General features: G+C 33.3%; 1 protein-coding gene across 1 annotated transcript; it reads right to left on the bottom strand.

The window, feature by feature from the left end:
• Positions 1 to 266: 266 nt before the first annotated feature.
• LOC128554042 (multiple epidermal growth factor-like domains protein 10) lies at positions 267 to 24795 on the bottom strand (the record flags this gene model as incomplete). The annotated part of the gene is made up of 7 exons (XM_053535254.1): positions 24792 to 24795; positions 22788 to 23003; positions 20070 to 20207; positions 17432 to 17569; positions 11416 to 11553; positions 10979 to 11116; positions 267 to 404 (listed from the first exon to the last, which is right to left on the bottom strand). Coding segments are annotated over exons 1-7 (910 nt in total), but the record flags the coding sequence as incomplete, so codon positions are not given.
• Positions 24796 to 25259: the final 464 nt, after the last annotated feature.

Here is a 25259-nt window from a genome sequence, read left to right as displayed (position 1 = left end):
AGCTTTCTGCAACTTTTTTTTCACATTTAGAATTTCTTTATCTTTTCCCCGATATAAATGAAAATTAAGTTTTATTTCAGTCAAATTTGCCAAACACGACAGTAAATAATGACATCATTTTGAACTTCTTTGTAAGCACAAATGTTAGAGAGTGAAGTACTTTGGTACAAAATCTTCAGACATTTACAAACACTTTGATATGACTAACATGCATTCCACTTTCAATGACGGTCATCCTACTGAATGCATATATAAAAAATATATACCTTGGTCACATCTTAGACCCTGCCAACCAGGATCACATAAACCAGCATCACATTCTCCCGTTGTGGCATTACAACTGGTATTCCCAAGGCAATGACATCTGGACGAACAGTTATAGCCAAACGTTCGATAATCGCAGACTTGAGAATGAAAACAGCAAAGATTATGTGCAATTTGTAAAACAGAAGTTAATGGCTGTTAATTCAACGTTTTTACTTTTCAGCCAACAAATGTTTTAATGCCTTGTTAAAATTTGATATTAATCCATGGTTTCCCCATATCAACAAGACCATTGACATCAGTGAGTAAATTTTTTTCTCACATTTTCTATTTCTGGCAAACATGCACTTTACAAAGGCAGTTATCCTTTCACATTTGCTGTCTTTTGTTACTGTTGTGCAACTGATCTGATAACAATATAGCTTTCGAAGAAATATTAAAATCCCCTACCTTGAATATACACAGGAATATACATTCATGATCCTAAGGAGTCTCCCTACGATATTTGGACTCCAACAAAACATTCTTAACAAATACAGAATAAACTACAATTTAGTTAAAAGTTTTGAAAAAGGTAGTCAAATCACATTTTGATAAAAACAAACGTCACGAAGGACTGCAGACGACAAACAGAAACTTTCGCACAACTGAGGTCGCTCTGATAAAAATATATAATGACATAACCTGGTCTACACACTAATATTCAACTATAGTCTATATTCTACTTGATCTGTCTGCATCAACTTGTAGCTACGTTTACTCATGCTGACGGATTGGTTAAGTTTCATGATGAAATCAACAAATGGTTTGGAAAAGCAAAATAACGTAAAATATATCACACAAGACGGTTTCTGACCATACAGTGTTGCCCTACAGTCCGTTGTCAACTACCTAGCTACATTTCGATTACAATAACGCCTGGCGGTATTCAAATACAATATTGGACACATCGAAACACGCATAGAACACAGCATTGCCATATATTGTCTAGTCACCGGGATATTACTAAAGGAGCTGCACTTGTTACTCAAGAGAGAAAGTACAGTACAAAATCCCGACCCACAATTATACATGCCCTATAAAAAACGAGATCTAATCTCAAGATACTGTATCAGTATTTCAGTCAAAGACTAGATCTGTGATGCGTGTGGACATTGCTGCCAATTCTCGCATGCTCTTCTCGTCCAGATTAGTGATGGTAATACCATCGCCGTGTTTTTAAGAATTGCACAAAAAACAGATTTGATTTTGCAACAAAATTGTTCGGTTAATTTCTTAACATGAAAGTGAATACATTTAATGTTGTATGTTTTATTTATTTCCTTTGCTTTTTATTACTTTGAATTCGTAATTGCTTGCAGTTTTAATATATCGTTTAAAGTTCTTTCAAACGTGTCCATACGTGAAAAAATGTATATGAAATGGCAAAAGACACCACCAACAACTCTAATAATGCTGGTGATAATAATTATAAAATAATAATAATAATAATAGTAATAATGATAAAAATAATTATAACAAGGCCATGATCTGGTGGCATAAAAACCAGAGTGATAAGATTCATAAATGAATGTGACTACAAGGTAAACTTAAATGAAAGCCAGCATAATAATTATTAAAATATGTCAATGAGCAGAATGAAAACAATCAAGGACTTCTTGTGATTTATCGTCTAATTTACCATGGTTCAGAGTTCAGATGCTTCAGTATTTAACCACTTGGGCTCGTGATTCAATTCCTACGCATCTGAACTGATAATTAAAAGCCCATTTTCAGTTTAGAAATGCGTACATATTTAATTATTTTCATTTAAGCACCTACCTATCGATCCCTAGTATCTGTCAACGTGTTTGCAACTATTGTGTCTAATAATAGTGGTCCTGACAACTAACATTCGGATTTCGGCGAGATTCCGACAAATATTTATTCTATGGAACAACTCGGTGCAAATAGGTACCTGTCCGATACCATAAGACAGTTTAGCCGAGTGCCAGAATTAATACATTTCCAGCTTCATTGAACTGGACAGATACTACATCAAGACCGTTCATTGAGTTGAGAACTTACATATCATTGCCACTACATGACATTCAATTTCTTAGTTAGTCAATGTTATTTATCCTGCATGTTGGTCATACTACAACGTGACATGCTCTTTGGCTGTATTAGTTAATAATGAACATGAAATCACGATTTTTGCATGAAATTTGGAAATCGTGAATTTTTTTTGTGAGTTATTGAATTTCATGAATTCAAAATTTAAAGAATTCACGATTTCAAGAAATCACGATTTTTGCGTGAAATTTGGAAGTCGTTAATTTGTGAAATCGTGAATTATTGAACTTCAAGATTTCACAATTTCTTGATTTCACAATTTTTGCGTGAAATTTGGAAATCGTGAATTTGTGAATTATTGAACTTCTAGACTTCATGAATTTACGATTTCAAGAATTCACGAATTAAAAAATTCCCGATTTTTGAGTCAAATTTGGAAATCGTGAATCTTTTGAAATCGTGAATTATTGAACTTCAAGATTTCACGATTTTAAGAATTCATGATTTCCTAACATCACGCAAATGTCGTGAATTCTTAAAATCGTAAATTCACGAATTCTCGAAGTTCAATAATTCACAAATTCAGGATTTCCAAAATTTCACGCAAAAAATGTGAAATATTGAATTCGTGAATTACTGAAATCGTCAAATCTTGAAGTTCAATAATTCTCGATTTCACAAATTTATGATTTCCGAATTTCACGCAAAAATCGTAAATTCCTGAAATCGTGAATTCTTGAAATCGTGAATTCTTGAAGTTCAATAATTCAAGATTTCATAAATAAACGATTTCAGGAATTCGGGCTGAAATTTGGAAATATTGAATTCGTGAAATCTTGAACATCAATAATTCACGATCTCCAAATTTCATGTAAAAATCGTTTTCTCTGGGATTTGTGAATTTTTGAAATTCTGAAATCTTGAAGTTCAATAATTCACGATTTCACAAATTCTCGATTGCCAAATTTGACGCAAAATCGTGAATTCGTGAATTCTTGAAGTTCAATAATTCACAATTTCACGATTTCCAAATTTCATGCAAAAATTGTGAAATCAAGAAAACGTGAATTCTTGAAATCGTGAAATCTAGTAGTTCAAGAATTCTCGATTTCACAAATTCACGACTTCCAAATTTCAAGCAAAAATCGTGATTTCTTGAAATCGTGAATTCTTGAATTCATGAAGTCCAATAATTCACAATTCACGATTTCCAAATTTCATGCAAAAATCGTGATTTCTTGAAATCGTGAATTTTTGAAATCTTGAATTCATGAATTCTTGATGTTCAACAATTCACAAGTTCACGATTTCTAAATTTCACTCAAAAGTCATGAATTCTTGAAATCGTAAATCCTTAATATTCAATAATTCACATTTTTCCAAGTTTCACGAAAAAGTAGTGAATTCTTGATTTTATGAATTCGTGAATTCTTGAATTTCTAAAGTTCAATAATTCGCGATTTGATAATTCAATATTTCAATTTTTCAATAATTCAATATTTCAATAATTCACAATTTCAAGAATTCTCGATTTCCATCATTCAAGATTTCAAAAATTCAGAATTTCACAAATTCCACATTTCAATAATTCGGAATTTCACAATTCAACATTTCAATTATTCAGTAATTCAAGATTTCAATTTTGCAATAATTCACAACTTCATAAATTCACGATTTCCGTATTTCATTTCATCAATTAGATATTTCAATTTATCAATAATTCAATATTTCAGTAATTCACAATTTAAAAAAATATTCTCGATTTCAATTATTCAAGATTTCAATAATTCAGAATTTCACAAGTTCAAGATTTCAATTATTAATATTTTACAACTTCATTGATTCACGATTTCCATATTTCATGTCGAAAATTCAATATTTTAATTATTCAATAATTCAATATTTCAGTAATTCATAATTACAAAAAATTCTCGATTTCAAGTATTCAAGACTTCAATATTTCAGAATTTCGCTAAAGCGGTAATTGTGCATTTTGGCAATTATCTTGATTACTCATCTTCTCATTGTCTTTCTAGTTTATTCCGTTGAAAAATGAATAAAATTATATCAGATTGAAAATCAAAATTAACTGCTTATTGTATAAGTAACTCCCAGAAAAAAAGCAATTAAAAGCTTCGAAATTTCATCAAACTGAGAGAATGATCTATTTTATTCAAGCCATCCTTTGCCATAATGTTTTAGAATTTCACAACGGCGATGATAGTTAAAACCAGAAATGAAGTCTTCCTCTGGTGACTACGAAAGACCCGTGGTGACATTTCAACTTCATTATTTCACGCTTTCTGCTTCATGATTTCACGATTTCCACTTCATGAATTCACGAATTCACGATTTCTGCTTCCTGATTTCACGATTTCCACTTCACGAATTCACGATTTCATGAATTCACGAAAAAAAAATCACGATTTCCACTTCATGAATTCACGAATTCACGATTTCATGAATTCACAATTTCACGAAAAAACTTCACGATTTCTTGATTTCACGATTTCATGATTTCACGATTTCTTGATTTCACGATTTCTTGATTTCACGATTTCCACTTCTTGAATTCACGATTTCACCATTAAACTTCACGATTTCTTGATTTCACTTGTTCAGTTTGGCCAATCCATTCCGTTACTCGCCATTCAATGAAGTGTAAACGTAATGAATGGTCTGGGTCACAGAGGATGAGTTTATACTCCTGCATACGTCTGTGTGGAGGTTGGGGAGGGATATTGGTGCCTGTACCAACACAGTATTTGGTACTTTCAACACTAAAACATGTATGAACAAAATAAAATGCCCAAGTAGCTTTACTGTTTTAGACAATTACAAAATATATAAGTATGTTTATTATGCCCACGCCATTTATGGCGACGGAACATTAAGCCTTGCAGTTATCCGTCCGTCAGTCCGTTATTTTGGAACCCGTCTTTCCGTCCATAGACACATTGGTTTCTGTTCATTTAAAAGAGCATGCTTGCATGGATTGAATTTATATTTTGTATGTATATCCTTTCCACGCCTGTAACGTCTAAGCCGCTTTTTACGTTTTAAACGGCCTTCGTGATAAGGCCGTACTCTTGATCAACTCAGTTTGCATACCATTTACACAGCAGTTGGCAATAGCTTACATGTGAATAAGATGCATCGCTTTTCATTTAACAGCACAAAGATGAGGAGCTTACTCAAACCGAAAAAAGACTGGAACAATTTCACATTTTAAGCAATAATGCATTCTAAAAGTATTGTTTGTAAGTCTATTTCCTCATCAGTTTAGGCATTTTCGGCCAGTTTTCACTTTCAGTACCTAAACCTGGTTGTACAATTATATAACACGCCATCTTACATATAGCGAATATCGCCCGCGGTTTTTACGTCATAAATCAGTCATGTGACTAATAAAATCGCAAAAGGTTGAAATTGTACTATAATTATGAAATCGTGAAATCGAGAAATCGTGAATTCTTGAAGTGGAAATCGTGAATTCGTGAAATCGTGAAATTTAATGGTGAAATCGTGAATTCATGAAGTGGAAATTGTGAAATCGTGAATTCGTGAAGTGGAAATCGTGAATTCGTGAATTCATGAAGTGGAAATCGTGAAATCGTGAGTATGTGAAATTGTGAATTCGATAAGTGGAAATAGTGAAATCGTGAATTCGTGAATTCATGAAGTTGAAATCGTGAAATTTTATCATGAAATCATGAATTCATGAAGTGGAAATCGTGAAACCAGGAAGCAGAAATCGTGAATTCGTGAATTCATGAAGCAGAAAGCGTGAAATAATGAAGTTGAAATGTCACCACGGGTCTTTCGTAATGTCGCTATACATATTTCTACTGACTTCAGTCTTTATTCAGAGGTTTAATGTTGTAGTAGTCTTCTGGGTTACTGTTAGGTGGTTTCGGTTTACATGTGATATCTATCAAATATTTTACGTGCCTATTATATTTTTTTCTTCTTATTATAATAATAAATACACCAGTCTAAAAAAATCAACCACCAATAAACCTCGATATTGGGACCTACACGCTTGTCAATGCAGTGTCAACGACAGCTTGCAATAGCAAATCATCATCTAATATACCATTGTCGAAGCTAGCTATTTAAAAGTCCCGCCTAGATCGAACATTGGGATATGTTATTTTTCAGTCTTTTTTTCAGGTTTTATTACATATGCAGGAAATTGCTAAATAACTGAAAGCGCATCCATGTTCTATACTAAACTGTCCGCTTACAGACACGATTTCGTCGTACGTAAGTCAAGTGACATTGTAATATAGAAAGAAAAAACAAATTCCATGTTATACTGTGTTTTTGGAAATAAGTTGTCATGTTTAGTCTTATAACTATATGCAATAAAATAAAATAACATATTTAAAGCTGATAAATACGGTGGTATGTTTAGGACATATGTTATTTTTTTTTAAGATTAAATTATCTCGTGCGCACGACATCTTATCTTGAGCGATCAACATCTTATCTCGTGCGCACGACATCTTATCTCGAGCAATCAACATATTATCTCGTGCGCACAACATCTTATCTCGAGCGATCAACATCTTATCTCGAGCGATCAACATATTATCTTGAGCGATCAACATCTTATCTCGAGCGATCAACATCTTATCTTGAGCGATCAACATATTATCTTGAGCGATCAACATCTTATCTCGTGCGCACGACATCTTATCTCGAGCGATCAACATATCATCTTGAGCGATCAACATATTATCTTGAGCGATCAACATCTTATATTGAGCGATCAACATATTATCTTGAGCGATCAACATCTTATCTCGAGCGATCAACATATTATCTTGAGCGATCAACATCTTATCTCGAGCGATCAACATATTATCTTGAGCGATCAACATCTTATCTCGAGCGATCAACATCTTATTTCGTGCGCACGACATCTTATCTTGAGCGATCAACATCTTATCTCGAGCGATCAACATATTATCTTGAGCGATCAACATATTATCTTGAGCGATTAACATCTTATCTCGAGCGATCAACATCTTATTTCGTGCGCAAGACATCTTATCTTGTGCGATCAACATCTTATCTCGAGCGATCAACATATTATCTTGAGCGATCAACATCTTATCTCGAGCGATCAACATATTATCTTGAGCGATCAACATCTTATCTTGTGCGATCAACATCCTATCTCGAGCGCATGACATCTTATTTATATATATTAAGGCCCTTTGTGTGTGCATTTAGGTCATCAGTAAAACATACGGACAAGTTGTTAATTAGGGTCACGCCTATTCCGCTGTTATTTAAACTTCGTACAAGTACATGTACAAGTTTATCACATCAATTGGGAAAGCAATGCATATAATTGGTCATCCTATCTTCAGAATCAAATAAACATAACCAATGATGCATACTACATGTTAGAACAGCAACAAATTTCAGTTCGACTGATAAATTCGCGCAGAAAAGTTGCATGTATGAATTAAGGGAAAACAAGGAAAATCGTTTAATATATGGGCGAAGTATGGAAGCCCTGGAGGGACAATTTATTTCCGTACTTCCCACTTCTAACTTTTGCACTTCTCACTTCCAACTTCTTGACTTCCTACTTCCTACTTCTAACTTCCGCACTTCTGACGTCTAACTTCCACACTTCTGACTTCCAACTTCCTGACTTTCGACTTCTGATTTCAAACTTCCACACTTCTTACTTCCGACTTCTTGACTTCTTACTTCCTTCTTCTAACTTCCGCACTTCTGACTTCTAACTTCCGCACTTCTAACTTCCAGACTTTCGACTTCTGATTTCCAACTTCCACACTTCTTACTTCCGACTTTTTGACTTCTTACTTCCCTCTTCTAACTTCCGCACTTCTGACTCTAACTTCCACACTTCTGACTTCTACCTACCTGCCTTTCGACTTCTGATTTCCAACTTCCACACTTCTTACTTCCGAAATCTTGACTTCTTACTTCCCTCTTTCACACTTCTGACTTCTAACTTCCTGACTTCCGACTTCCAACTTCCGCACTTCTGACTGCCAACTTTCCTTTTTTGGAAGTCGGAAGTAAGAAGTGTGGAAGTTGGAAGTCGGAAGTATGAAGTCAGGAAGCTGGAAGTCAGAAGTGCGGAAGTTAGAAGTCAAAAGTGCGAAAGTTAGAAGAAGGAAGTAAGAAGTCAAAAGTCAGAAGTAAGAAGTGTGGAAGTTGGAAATCAGTAGTCGAAAGTCGGGAAGTTGGAAGTCAGAAGTGCGGAAGTTAGAAGTAGGAAGTAGGAAGTCAAGAAGTTGGAAGTGAGAAGTGCAAAAGTTAGAAGTCAGAAGTGGGAAGTACGGAAATCAATTGTCCCTCCAGGGCTTCCATAGCGAAGCCTACATACTATTTTTTTTGTCAAGGACTTAAATTTATTTCTTTGCATCATCACTGATTTTTTGCTGCCTTTTTTATCAGTTTCCGTATTTAAATGTCTAACCCTGCAAACATGTGAAACGGTTATAAGTATAATCTAAATAAAAACAAAAACGGTGGCAGCCGTATGTTTTTACTAATGATCTGAATTCACACAAAGGTCCTTAATAGATATTGATAAGATGACCGAGAAAAGATGTTGATCGCTCGAGATAATATGTTGATCGCTCAAGATAATATGTTGATCGCTCGAAATAAGATGCTGATCGCTCAAGATAATATGTTGATCGCTCAAGGTAAGATGTTGATCGCTCAAGATAAGATGTCGTGCGCACGAGATAAGATGTTGATCGCTCAAGATAATATGTTGATCGCTCAAGAAAATATGTTGATCGCTCGAGATAAGATGTTGATCGCTCGAGATAATACGTTGATCGCTCAAGATAAGATGTCGTGCGCACGAAATAAGATGTTGATCGCTCAAAATAATATGTTGATCGCTCAAGATAAGATGTCGTGCGCACGAGATAAGATGTTGATTGCTCAAGATAAGATGTTGATCGCTCAAGATAATATGTTGATCGCTCGAGATAAGATGTTGATCGCTCGAGATAATATGCTGATCGCTCGAGATAAGATGTTGATCGCTCAAGATAAGATGTCGTGCGCACGAAATAAGATGTTGATCGCTCAAGATAATATGTTGATCGCTCGAGATAAGATGTTGATCGCTCAAGATAATATGTTGATCGCTCAAGATAATATGTTGATCGCTCGAGATAAGATGTTGATCGCTCAAGATAAGATGTCGTGCGCACGAGATAAGATGTTGATCGCTCAAGATAAGATGTTGTGCGCACGATATAAGATGTTGATCGCTCAAGATAAGATGTTGATCGCTCAAGATAATATGTTGATCGCTCGAGATAAGATGTTGATCGCTCAAGATAAGATGTCGTGCGCACGAGATAAGATGTTGATCGCTCAAGATAATTTAATCCTAAAAAAATAATTGCATGTCCTAAACATACCACCGTAGATAAAGCTGATAACCTATAATACCTGATACACCTTAATTTCAAATTAATGGTTTCAGCATGTAACACAGCACAATGCATTTTTGTCTCAAGTTTCCTCCATAGTATGTATGTGTTTTGATTTTGGTACCAAGGTATGCGTGAAATAAAGTGGGCATCCAGCGCAAGGAGTTGTTCCCAGTGTCAATCTCACACTTTCTCATCTTCTAGTATTTAGAGCATTCATAGCAAAAATCATATTAGATATCTATATTGAAACATGCTGATATTGTGAAAAAAAATCATGATTGCCATATACGGTCAGTTTCTGTTAAAATGCTAACATATTTTGACTATCAGTTGACAGGGGCTGAGGAGAGGGTTGGGAATCCTAACCCCAAGTGTCTGAGCTTTCATTGCAGAAAATGTAACCTGTCAAACATTTGATCAATAAAATGCTGGCGGCATTAAGAAGTAAGTAAGATTAACAACACATGTAATTACTAAATTACAATAGTTGTCTCAGGCAGGTATTCATTATTGCATTGTCAGAAATGAGCGGTAAATGAAAACAGATTTAGCCGGAGTAAAAATTTATTACACAATAAAGAAAAATAGAACATAGTAGTAAATGTGTGATTTACATTTGTTTTACTGTTTCAGGTGTTTTGACAACATTTTTTACTTCTAACATTTTGAAAAAATGTAATAATTACCCACTATTTTATATTTCAGACTCTACGCTTTTGCTTTCAAAAAAATGTCACATTTATAAATAGATTTTGTGGTGCATCATAAGTAGGATTAGTCAAGGTGTAATTGTGTTGATCTTTATTACCAATGCTTATATATGTAGGTATTAGTTAACGCAACTTCTTTGGCATAAACGTATTATTTTCCTGAATACTGTATACAGCTATTCATCAATAGATCGCTTTCCAGAGATATCTCAGAACATATGTTGAATACCTATATTAAGCTTTCTCATTATTACAGAAGTTTGGCGCGACTTTGAATAGACTTAGGCATAAATCATAAAGTAAAACTGAAATAACACTTGCATGCATATTTTCAAAACACATGTATTGTTAGACTATCTTGCAACACACAAAATAAAGCAAAGTAGACTATGAATATACAAATGGATACATGTACTTATATAAAGCACTAAAATATCATGCTGCTTCAGATAAAAATATTATGTGCACTAGCCTATAATACACAAATCTACACCTTACCTTCATCACAGCGAGACGTCCTCCAACCAGGATCACATAAACCAACGTTACACTCGCCGGACACCGCATTGCAAGTCGTATTGCCAAGACAATGACAAACTGATGAACAATTATTACCAAACGTTCGATGAAAGCACGCTGAAGAATATAACAAATACAACACGTGCATGAGAGGAAAAATAGTCTATTCTTTCCATTGCATTTTCAAGTAAAATTGATGTAAATTATAACAAAGAAGGTTTCGAAGAAGTATTTTCAGTGAAAATTTGTTTTGCTAGTTAAAGTCTTGCTCGACTTTTATACAATTAACACCAGTTATACACCGTTCAGTTCATTAATTCCTTTGCAGCTTTTCCGATTTTTTAGTTAGAAGGACAAGAAAATCTTCATTTACTAAAATTAGGCAAAAATTAAGTTGTTCTATACCACAATCATACCTTCACTACATGTGGGTAATGTCCACCCTGGATCACAAATACCCCTTTCACATATTCCAGTGATATGATCGCACGCCGATCCATCAACACAATGGCACGTGTTGTTGCAATCTTCTCCAAACTTGTGTAGATTACATTCTGTATTACAATAAATATCTATCTTGAATCACTGTCTGGCACTTTACAGGGACGTAGACACTTTATATATTACATTTGCAACAGAAAGAACAAAATTAAACAAAATTTTAAATTTGTTACACTTTAAAGTTGTTGTTTTTCGAAACCAATGTCGATAATGACCTCAAATTTGCAAAATAATTTCTGTCTATGTTGGTGTTCGGTCACCTTACCTCAAATAATTAAAGCTATGTTGAAAGCACTTGGTTGTACGGAGTGGCAAGTATAACCTTTTCGGCACGTGAAACGCATTCATACCATTTTTGTCCGATACAAAATGAGATACATGTAGTCTGTTATCATGAAAAACTTAAAAGCATTTAACTGAGTTAGTACCTATTTTTTTCAAATCATAGGTATGAAGTTAATAACCTGAGAAATGCAGGCAAATGTCCATAATATTATATATTTCTCAAAAATTGATATATTGACAATATTTTAACCAGAAGCGTACAGTTATGAGCAATTAATATTTTCATATAAAAGAAATTGTTGTGATCAAGAAAATGTAACCATTCTCGAACATGTAGAGCAGGAACATCAAAGGGAAACAATATATTGGAAGTTTTGTATTTGGGTGTATTTTATTTTACACTCGGCCTGATCTGGTTTGCTATGAATTGATCCATTATACTGTTCTCTAAAACTATATAACATCTGAAACAGTTTGATAACATGAAAATACATGCTGAAACATAATGCAAATATTTAAGCACTGACCGGGACTCGAACACCCAGAACCTCTAACACCTAAGTCAGACACTCCACTACTTCGCTGTAACAGCAGTAGCTATAGCTAGGCAGTGTAAGCGCACCCCTATTCTCTACCTGACTACATAACGTGAACTGGAACAATTTTGAAACAATACTGTAGAATCTGGTAAATAAGCGTAAACGCTTATAATAATTTTAGCGACACTTTTGTGCGCCTATTTTTGATATGCGCTTATACATAAAGCCAAAGACTATACGCTTACATTTGATATGTGCTTATAGACAAGCCATATGCTGTGTTATTCTCCTCGCATATGCGGAACTGATTCCAACATCTTTTGTAAAAGTCAACAATTTCAAATTTCTTTTCCCTAAACTGAAACTGAACCCTAGAATAAGATTTGCGTGTACGAGCTGTTTTATCCATAATTTTTCACAAATTTATACAAGTATGACGAACTATAATGACAACGCAAACAATTTTTACGTGATTTAATATTGTGAACGATTAACGTTTTACCAAACAACAGGCGTTACTAACAGACGCTAAAATCTTTTAACACACATCGGCTATTCAGCAGGTAAGAACACATGTCACCTGCATTCATGATTAGCAACTACTAGTTTTTCAGTATAATACTAGAAACACTGTTGCATCTGTTGTTTGTTTACTATTAATCGGATATTCGAGATAAAATGACGGTAGGGAAATCACATGCGCGTATTATTCCATACAGAATAACAGTAAGGCCGTATGCATTTACTTTATTTTGTGCGCTAATTAACCAGATTCTACAGTAACATGTTAGGTGTACTTCGGATAATCGGTGTATTGACTTTGGAACTCAAATATACTCAAATCTTGACTGCAAAAATATGAATTCTTGAAATTATGTAGACATTTGGTAAATAAACATGTTGAAATTTCATTACATGACATACCCAGAAATCTAAGCCAATTTGCTGGCTTATTGGCGAAATTGCCTCCCTTGAAAACAGGTTATCGGGTGTATCGATTAGCCATTATCGGTCAATTTACGCCTATTGAAATATAGAAGGAGAAAAACTTTAACACATCAAATGACATCAAAAGCATCATCTGACAATATTTATTAAGTTATTGAAGTAATCTGCAATATTTGCACTTTCTTTCAATATAATTTTTAATAAAATAAAATATGATCTTCTTGCTTCCCGAAGCGTTTGAAATAAGTAACTAATTTTGATCCCGAGTCCCATTGATTTCTGTAGGAAATGACAGATTTTAAGCTTTACATGGTCTTTTAGAATGATTTATTCTTATATTTATAATCATCTCACAACATTTATTAAGTTATTGAAGTAAACTAGAAAAGTTAATCTTTCTTTCAATGAGTTTATTTTTAAATTACTTTTATGTCTTCTTGCTTCCCTAAACGTTTGAATATCACTGATTTTACTAATTTGGAAAATTTTGCCCGTCACAGTACACGTGTAATAGATGACACCGGATAAACTGAATTAGATAGACATGTGTGTCAATCTAATTCCGTGTTTAATGTCATTACTTTGCCAGATTAAATAAAAATAAAGTTATTTCAAATTACATGTTTAAATAAAAATATTCCATTTTTTAATTCATTTAATACCATTTTCACAACTAGAATTATTTATTGCATTAAAACGTATTAACATAAAGTTGATTAACATACATGTTCATATTTAAACTTGAATATTGTACATGTAAATATAACAAGTCCATTGGGTCGGGTGTAAATTTCATGTTTCTTGTTTGTAAGTATTATAATATTGTTGTTAAAAATTTCTTATCTTATTTTTTTGTAATGATTATATAAATTATGTATGATAAAGTCAAATAACGTGTTTGACAATGTTAACCGAATGCTGACATATTTCTGTTTATTACCGTTACTAATTGGATTAGTGTCTGTTTGTCTGACATGCCCCGCGGCCTAAAGGGACAATTATTACGGCTCTTGCATAAACGCTTTAAAGTTAAAATCTAAATTATGGATATGGAGTTATAAATTTTGATAATTTATCTTACAGTTCAAAATCCAAATTCACATTATTGTAAAGTAAAATGCATTTATAGGCCACGGATCCATAATATTTAAAAAAAAGATTAAATTGAAAAAAACACATTTTCAAGGACACCCGAAATACACATATATTTCGCCCTCATAAAAATATTTTAAAAATTAAAGGGACTATCCCCCAGATAGTTCGACAACAAGAAAAAATACTTTTATAGATATCTGGAAATAAATGCTATATTTCTTAAGAAGGCTTTAAAACTTAATTACTGACAAAGTTTAACTATATATAACGGAAATACTTGAGAATTTGCTGTTTTTCTACTTTATATGATGAAAATCGAAAAGCGATTATAACGCTTTACTCAAGGTAAACTGTCTCGATTATAAGAAAATCTATATTTTGAAGTCATAATTCACTTATTCCGCTATAGCGCTATTGGTTTCGACGAAATATTTTAGACACAAAAACACATCTTCTAGTATTAACAAACTTCAATTTGAGAGAATGATTATTTTTAGCCAAATCTGGAGGTCATTAAATACATATTTTAAAAATACGCTGAGTAATGGGAATTATATGCTTCCTGACAATTTTTAAACAAATTCAAGATTATCATTCAAAATCACCAATTTGAAGAAATAAGAATGTTATGTATATCAGGTAATAAACATGTACGTCGATCTAATTCCGTCTTTGTCAAATTTGGTTAAAACTGTTATTTTAAATTACATGTTTGAATAAAAATATTTAAATTTCAAAAATTATTTTTTAATTAATTAACTTTTAATTTATGATTCACATATATTTCGCCCTTAAAAGATATAACCAAAAGTTTAAATATGTATCTAAAATGGGAATATCCTTCCCGGCTCTCAGTTTTGAAACAAAAACCCGATTATCATTCAAAATCACCAATTTGAGGAATACACTGCAAATTGCCTCGGGCAAGGTATAAACTCCGCTTGTGTAAAAAGTTTCACAATGTTGTCGCAATACCCCTAATTAACAAAACCAGCGTAAGGTCAAGATTATCAAGATAAGAGAGATTAACAAAAGTCGATACTCGCGTTAAGATGGTATAAAGGGAAACAACCAAATTTAACCGATCTGGCTTAATAATCAAGGGACAATACTCTTCAAAACACGGTCTCATTTCTGGACATGACAATAATTAAGTATAAAAAATAAAACTTCTTCTGATATGTTAAATATTTTCAGAGGTTTAAAAACTAAAACAGATTAAATATGACGAAATTTGTTAGGTGATAAAGTACAGTATATTCCTATGGACATTTTGTGACTAAAAATGCGTTACAACCGTAAACTGAATGAAATTATACGATGGTATTGTTTTGTTTTATTGAACTTTTAATATGACTACATCATTCTAAAATATGCTATATGTCAGTTTAATTGATAATCCTGCCATAATTAATAAAAGTGTTGATACTGGAAAACAGAGGGAATATACATATAAAACACATTGAGTGAATCCAATACATGTACATTACGTTTGCAAAATGTAAAGATGTGCGGGTTATAATAATGTTACATTGCAAATATTTGACCAGAAAACGAATCCCTGGTCTCTAAGGTCGCCTTGTTTAAATGCGGTAATGGTTGTGCATAGATATTTGTATATCCATCAATGCATAATATCATCAAATAAGAAACGGAACAAACTATTTAGTTCTTTATAGGTAAGAGTATAAAGGCACATATTCTATAAATTACTCCGAACATTTGAGTAATCTTATAAATTGTTGTCAATGCAACGAAATATTACACTGTTCTCCTCTGGTACAGAACTCTTTTGTCAACAATTATTTTGCATAATTAAAATGTACTTGGTGTTGGGGTTTTGAAGCACATCGTATGCTAACTCATTCTGTAATATTTGCGTAAAGTGCACGGTGTAGCTCAGTTTATAAATGTTTTCCTATTGGCTTTCTTGCTGACTGATTGTAAAACAAATGATCAGAAAATAATTGGTAATAAACACAAATCAATGTAAAATAATCAATCTCAATTGATTTGATGACCAGAACTCTTGTTGTACAGTAATTCACAGCAAACTCAAAGCCTTGGGTGACTACCTTAAATACGATTTACCATGTCAAGTTCCTGTTGTCGCTGCCCTTAAATAAAACTCAAACTCAGGGCTAAGACTGCGATAGAAAGTCAAAAACCTACTAGCATATGGCAATATATTGCTTTATTTATTTTATAGCGATGCTGATCACTCGTCAGAGAAGCAGAAATTGATCTCTTCGTGGCCCTGCCCTTGTATTTATAAGCTTTCATCAAACTGTATGTATACATGGTCAATGATTATATGAAGAAATCAAGCTTTAAATAACAATGTTTTATGAAAGATGTAATTTGTACTTATTTTGTTTATACTTCGTAATTAAAGCCTTTAGATATCGTACCAGTAGACAGCACTTTTCATCAAGGACTTCATGAGTGATTAATGTTAATTTCATTAAATTGGTCACTTTTGCGGCTCATTAGTGGGTCGAAATAGTAGTGCGAATATGACCGAGTATAACAAGTTTAGGTACCAGGGTAATGAGGCATGTGGCCACAAAATTATATTAGCATACGCGATAGGAGCATCTTGCCACATAAGTACCTTAACTGTATCTGATCTTGTCAGCGCTTTACCTAATAGAAAGGACGGGTAATTGGAATAAAGTGAAATTCCAGCCTTTTTTTAAAATGTACACTATGAATTTTAGAGGACATGAAGTACGGCAAAAGATAAATCCACGCATGTAGCAACGTGCTCAAAAGAAAACATCCTATTAGCTTGGACAATAATAACCATTGAACACCAAAATATTGGAAAATAAATCAGAAGAATAAAATGTTTGCCATACATGGATTTTGTGTTTCTTATTCACGTTATTTTATATGAATTACCCCGTATGCTTTATGTTTTCAATCAATACATGCTTACAGTTTTTTTTCCTTCTACTGATTAAAATATTATTCAATTACTATGTATCGCAACCAATGATTTTAAAGTAAAACCTTCATTCGAACACAAAGCTATTTCTTTTGAAACAAGAAGATCTCATACCTTCGCTGCATGTTGGTAGAAGCCATCCAGGATCACATTTTCCCTCTTTACATGTCCCAATTGTATGCAGACAAGGTGATCCGCCAATGCAATGGCACGTTTTGTTACAAGCATCTCCGAATGTATGAAGATCACACTCTAAAAGCATATCTTAAGGTATTAGATCACTAATAGTAATGTTTTCAAAGTGGCCTTTGCTTAGTATATTCTAAAAGGTAACCGTGTTTTGCACTATTTTGCAATTTTTAAACAACTTTTACCGTGGCGTTTTTTTTTTTATAAATTTTGTATAACTTATGGTATCTCCTCAAGCTCCAGTAGAGACAAATTTCAATGTGATGGCCACTATCCAAAACATTTGCAGAGAACTCATTTTACCATTAATTTTAATAAAAGAAACATCAGGCTATTGGTAAACAATTATAAAACACAAAATAAAAACGTCAATATTATTTTTTCTATGGTGCCTCAAGTAAACGGATTTAATGAGACAGAATTCATATTTCAAAATTGAAAAATTAAGGTCGAATGCTGTGTTTCTGTTTTGAATTTTGCTTACTTCATTTAAAAATAACCTTGGGGTAGACGTAAAACCTACCTAAATTTCTTCCACAATATATAATCTAAGAGTGAAAGCAAAATAGAGAACTTTCACCGCATGTAACTCAATATGTTTAAAGATGTGTAACTCTACGCCTTCTGTTTAAGTAGTAAATTCACTTTGAACACCGAGAAATTGCTTATCTAATATATCTTTTTCCATTTTTGTACAAGAAATCAATAATAAGTCTTGAAAGAAGTAAAAAGTAAAAACTTACTAGAAAAAAGGAAAATAAAGAGAAAAAAATGGTTCCAGTAGGGCTTGAACCCCGCCCCCCCCCCCCAAAAAAGAATTGCAGTAAAAGTAGGTTTATGGTAGGAATTGAATACTCTTCAAAAAGGAGGTTCTCTATTAGTGATCTAATACCTTAAGATGTACACTGTATTCAATATTCGACAAACAATCAGTTCCCTCCTTGCGCCATTTCTTTAGCAAATTGGGGTTTCCTTGATGTCACGTGATTTATTAAGTCAAACAAATATCAGGTTGGTTAACTTATATGCTCACGTTGAAAGCTTTATTAACGACTAGGCTTCTCGCATTTCAGATCACATGGAAGTAAGTTAACGGCTCTCTACATGTTTAGTGGCAAGTACCTTGGCAAGTGCCAAGTGGAAAGTATATCTTTTTGAAACATTGAAAGCTTTGAGCAAACATTTGATTTTAGAAATAAATTATGGTATAACACTATTTCGTTTTATCTCAAATAGTTCAACCCAGTGAACGACCTTAAGCTAATATGTATGGCAATCTGTTGTAGTACTTATTCAGTGACTACAGGACATATTTGAAATAAAGATATATCATATTAAGATTTTAAGCCATACGTTTAAGATAGAGAAGTATACCATCTATGTCAAGAAATAGCATTATATATATAAGAAATAACACTACAATAATAAGAGCTATCTGTATAAGGAAACATCTCTTTATTTAGGAGCTATCTATTGTACTGAAAAATATATCTTTACAGTAGATTCAACTATCAGTAAAAGTGATGACCAGTATACTGCTATCTCTTACACAAAAAACAAAAAAGAGTCACCCTTCGGAATACAGTTATCACACTCGTTAAAGAAATGTCGCTGTAAGATAAACTTTCCATGTAATCTCTGAAAACATGAATAAATTGTAAAACATCTGAAGCCTTTCAACTTAATACAAGCTTACAGGTCATACAAAAACATTAGCAACATTTTCTAAGATAAAAAGGGAGCTTCATTTAGCCAAAATGTTAGCCCGACTAATGAAACTTGCTACAGAATGACACCTTACGATGCAAAAGTTGTGTGTAAAAATCTGAAAACATCTCGCCAAGTAATTCCTGAGAATCATGCGTGCATGCAAACCTTTCACAAAATTTCTTTGTTAAAATGGGGCATTTAATAAAAATATTGCTATGGTTATGTATCGTACCCCGTGAGATCATCCTATAATAACAAGGACATTTGTGAAGTTTGAAAGTATCGACCTTAATAAGTTTTGTATGCAGACAGCCTGTTATACTTTAAGCAAAGGCTCTAGGTTATGAATGGTCATAATTCTGACAATAAGAGATCTTCTTATGTAACGTGACTTATGAGGTTACATCATGACCTCAAATACAAGTATAAAGTTTGAAAGTGTTTGGCCTTAGAGAAATCTGTTTTCTTGCTATACTTCTGTGTTGAAGACGCTGACGTCACAAAAGGGTGATAACGAAAGCACCACCATTTGAAAACTGTAAATTTTTTTAGCTAAATATGTAGGACACGTGGAGTAATTAATTAATTGAACAATCCATGGACTGGGAAACAAATAAGCTTTCTAAAGAACCCAAACAGCCTAATAATACATTTATGTTACAAACGAAACGTTCATGAAATCAGTTAGGGTGAATAAAACATAGAGTAGTTTTTAAAACACTGAATGGTTAAACAGTAAAAGACTGACAAATTTAACGTATGATTTAGCCGATCGTTAAACTCGGGTAAAAAATCAATGAGAGTGATCCAAGCTTTCATTAACGGAGTGAATACCTACGAAACTTATTTTTACCTTTATCACAGGCTGCCCCTTTCCATCCGGGCAAACAGCTAGGTGTGTGACATTTTCCTGTTACCGGGTGACATTTTTTCTTGTCTGAGCAGTGACAATGATGCAAACATCCATTTCCAAAGCTTCCAACTTTACATTCTGTATATATGCATTACTTGTATTACTTAAATATCCAAACTAACATTTGAATATAATAGAAAAATCATAACAATAATGTGTTAATTGATGTCTGTTAACATTAAAAAGCAACAAAAACATCTAACTAGATATTACATCAAACTACACACGACACTCTCTGACAAAATACACATATATGAACAACGCTTTATCTAACTATCATAAATACTGGTTTTATATATATTTTGTATTTTGATCTTCATAAAAGATAAAAACGCAGAACAACTACACTTACAACTGTAACTAGAATGTGTCTGTAGGACAGAGGGTGTGCCCTCACTGGAATATTTGTCACAAATAAGGGGCAATAATTTAAATGTTTGCAGTTTGGGTAAAGCCTCAACAAACATTTTATGACAATGATTCATTATTATAGGCCATTTACTATTTGAGCTATGAGCATCACAAACAAAAAATCCACTATTTTGTCTATATCAAGGATCATAACTCTGTAATAAGCACTAAGATTCTCAAGAAGAATGCCAAATATGCAAGGTTACATCATGAGAAAGACTCAAGCAAGGTTTCATGAATTTACATCAAATACTTTTTGCGCTAGGCACATAATAAGGTGAAAATGTGCACCTTTTTTACTATTTCAGGGGCCATAACTTTAAAAATAGGTGGCGGAGCCAGCCCCCCAAAAATATGCAAGTTTATATCATGATAAAGATTTATTCAAGTTTTCAACCATTTATATATCATACTTTTTGCGCTAGGTGCGTCACAAGGTGAAAATGTGCAGTTTCGACTATTTCAGGGGGCATAACTCTAATAATAGGGGCGGAGCCAGACGAAAAATAGGAGGTGCGCAAATTCATATCATGATAAAGACTCATGAAAGGTTTCATCAATTTATATCAAATATTTTTTGAGTCAGGCGCGTCACGAACTTCGGACGAACGGACGGACGGACGGACAAGACCAAATCTATATGCCCCACCACTCATGGGGTTGGGGTGGGGAGTGGGGGGCACAAAAAACCTGATCATACTTTTTATGCTGAAATGGATTATAATTTGCCTGCTATGTATTACGTTAAATACTTTGAATCCTGTTAATAGAGATTCAAAAAATAGAAAAAGTGGAAACTCCACAGGTCGCTCAACACAATAAAATCGAAAATGTTGCAGGCTCGGTTTGATTGAGCCTGTTCATGGACGGTAGTTAAAATGCATGCTACCGTCCACGCCCTCTAGCCCCGGGTTGAGCAGAACTCAACATTTACACATGCTAAAAGTACAAAAAAAAACAATTTAGAGACATCCGCAGATGTGTTCATACGGCGGTGCACATGGAACCCTTCAATGCTACACTAGCGTGTAATTCCATGAAAAGCGGCGTATGGTCCCTAGTTAAAATAATGGGTTTGCCCTAAACGAGAAAACAATGAGCAGAACTAAACAAACTGGAATTTAGAAAGGGGATCTGAGGTTATGGAGCCTGCATATCACAGGAACTGCCAAAAGACAAAATTAAAAAGCAGGCACCATATCCAAGGGGTGATTAAACAATACCCAAAGCTATGAAAGCGGGAGTATTGGAACCACCCAGGCCGAAATGTTCATGCTGAGAAACTAAACAGTACCAGTAACACGACATAAAAGTCGTGCTGAACGATCTGAGAAGATCGAAATATAACAGCCCTGATTGAATGTACGGGGAGACTTTTTACGGCCGCTGGCTTTATTGAATGTGTAACCGAATTTCATTTTGTTTCGGTAACAACTGATACATACACCCAGTAATAGCAGTGCTATCAAAATCTAACAACTTGGAGCGTCGTAACGTATGGTGAAATATATTATCCACTATAAATAAAGTCGTTATTATTATTATTTTTAGTATTATTATTGTTTATTACAAATTTAAAATAAGTTTTCACAAATTAATATATAGCACTTAGTAGGCCAATAATTAATCTGATGAAGTATTGTTATATGCTAGTATTATTATCAGTGTGACTGATATATTTACAATATCAATCAATATCAATTTTGATATTCACTCCAAGATATTTTCTCAATTTGATCAATTCAAATTGTTACGTAAATACAGCTGTAAAATATACAGCATCTTGCCCATCGGACTTATTTTTCACAAGTTAAATCATGATTTGCTGTAGGACAGTATGATCTGAAATTTATCCAGTAGTAATTATATTTTCAACCTGAATATATTATATGGTTTCACTAGCACGGCTTCACTTGATACATGTGAATTTTTCTGTAACTTTCAAATCATTAGTAAAGCAGCTATGCACATTTTGCTCTCCAGCCTATATAATGTTTATCTAATTGGCAAGTATTTTGAAGTGACGAGGTATTGGGATGAAATAGGCGAAGATAATTTTCATTACAGTAGAGAATCAATATGCAGAAAATACAACATAAGCCCAAATATAAGAAGTTTTATCAATTATGAAACAATAGTAAGCACAATCCGTAAAGCTTGTCTTGCTTTCCCCAAATGGATGTAGCTTGCCTTATATTGTTTATAGATAATAACATAGATGTTGTTTAATGTAAATCGGGTTATTACCTTTTTCAAACAATCTGAATTCGCAAAGGGTGAGGGTTCCTGTTAACAATTGTACTTTGAAGTACTGTGCAATAATAGGTTTGGAAAGATTGAAAACAAATTTTCTGTTGTGATCCATACTGAGAACTTTATACACAAAAGTTCCTGCTGAAATATTTCCTTCCATCGTTAAGTTGCTAGCATGTACTGTTGCATTTTCCAACTGTTCATTAAAGCCTGTAAAAAGAAAATATGATGTTTATTAAATGTAAAATACATACAAATATCTATACAATCTGTCAGAAACTTTATTCACTTGAACAGTTAAAAGGGATACAACTGCGCATTTGCTTAAAGTTTATAGAACGGCGAATCTTGAGTCATGGAAATGATAATTTTTTATATTCATAGTGCACATAGATTTTATCAAGGCAAACATTCTGACCGCTATCGTGAATGCTTGCTATTATTCAACCTAGTGATATCGGTTTTCACCACGGATGACCCAGTAGCAAAATTAGGCGCGATTTTAATGAGGGAAACATTCTAAGTGTTGACCCAGTTTCATACATAACCTGCCATACATTTTATTAAGACATGCATTATTACAAATTTTATGAAGATTTGGTAGATATAGAATGTTAACAATTTGTTTCTATTATTTGACTTAGTGAGCTAAATTTGTCCAGATAATTCAGCGACTAACCCTATTTTTTATTTTACAGAAACAAACATTTTGACAAAGTTTTATAAAGTTGAGATGGAAAATTCGACCGCTAGACTATTGACAATACTTTCCTATGATTCGTCTAATGACCTTGCTTTTAATCTCAGACAACCAAGTTTCAACCTAGTTTTCCAAGAGAAAAACATCTAGACAGCTACAAGAAGATCATGTAGAAAAAGTACCTTCTAAATGTTAAGAACGTTATACTATCATTTAATCAAGTGACCAAGGTATTAACCTATCATAACTTAGTTTCAACCTTGGCCTAGATTTCAAAAAGACTAATATTCTAAAACAGTGTTAAGACAATTTAGTTTTAAACTTGCCATGTATTTTATCAAAGCAAAATTAGATTAGGTAAAACTGCGGCCTCTAAATTATTGATTAAGGATGTTGGATACGTTTCAGGCCAATTTGTTCTACAATTAAGAATTTTTTCATACTTTGCATGTTTGAAGATCTTTAGGATCTTTTGCTTATAAAAGCAAAAAAAGAGTAGGTCACCGAACTCCTTTTCATTATATCGGCCATTTTCTACACACACTGTCAAGACAAAAGTGAAATTTGAAAAACTTGTAAAAATTGGGGGTACATTTCAAAACACAAACTATTTACCAGTTGTAAAATAATTGTATTTCTAACAATTCAGTTTGAATAGGCTATGAAGTCAGTATGAAATTTTAATGATTTTCACATAATTGTGACTCATTTTCACAAGGCAATATAATTACCCCACCCACATTTTTCCAATGAGACCAGTACTTGTATCAGTCTAAAGATAGCATAACTTTATATCTACAATTAAGATTTTTGAAATGCTTTTTGTATTTATTGTGTCTCAAAATTGCTTCAAAATAAGGGGGGAAAATGGGGGTCACCGAACATATAAGAGAGATATTCTGTATTTTATCATGAATGTACCAAAGTTTTAGAATATTGGGGTTGTCTGGCAAATATGCTATAACAACAAATATTTTCATGAAAAAAAACACGCCTAAACAATATGAACATGTGTGCAAAACATAATTTTAAATAACAAAATAGTTCCAAACCATTTACATCGACATTTCATCATAAAAAAGAGATGTAATATTACCCCACCCACTTTTTTAAAGTTAAGTATGAATTATATAGCATTGTTAACACTCCAGCATGAATATTACTACAACAATCTTCACCAAGGTATAAAAACAATATGCATGGCTACATAATCTGGAATGTGTTGCATTATGGGGATGATCCGACTAGTATATCAAGAGTAATGTGCCCCTGATATCGTAAAAAATAGCAATATTTACCCATTTTTTACAACTGTATCATTTTTATTTTAAGAAATCTTGAATAAACTTATAGACAATGTGTACAGCCATAGGGTCTTGCAAGAGCTAGAATTCAGGCACTTTCAGACTAGTAAGTCCAGAGTTATCTGCCCCTGTTATATATAAAGTTGCAATATTTGACAATTTTAACGCTCTAGTTTGAACATTTTCATAACAATTTTGATCAGATTTAATGGCAATGTATACGAGCACAAGCTCTTGGAATAACTCGATTTTGGGTATGATCAGACCAGCTTGTCCGGAATTATGTGCTCCTGATATATCACAAAAGCTGTCTGTTAACAGCACACTTGAAGGGGTTTAGGACATACAGAGCGGACACAAAATTGACGGTTCAAACTTTTGACTTTGAGTTGTGACCTTGACCTTGAACCGACATGGCTGACTCATGGGTTCTGCACATCGTCTTGATGAGGTGATCATTTG

The sequence above is a fragment of the Mercenaria mercenaria genome, unplaced genomic scaffold (genome assembly GCF_021730395.1).
Source record: "Mercenaria mercenaria strain notata unplaced genomic scaffold, MADL_Memer_1 contig_4668, whole genome shotgun sequence".
NCBI classification, from domain to species: Eukaryota; Metazoa; Mollusca; class Bivalvia; order Venerida; family Veneridae; genus Mercenaria; species Mercenaria mercenaria.
This window is presented reverse-complemented; position numbering and strand designations above follow the sequence as displayed.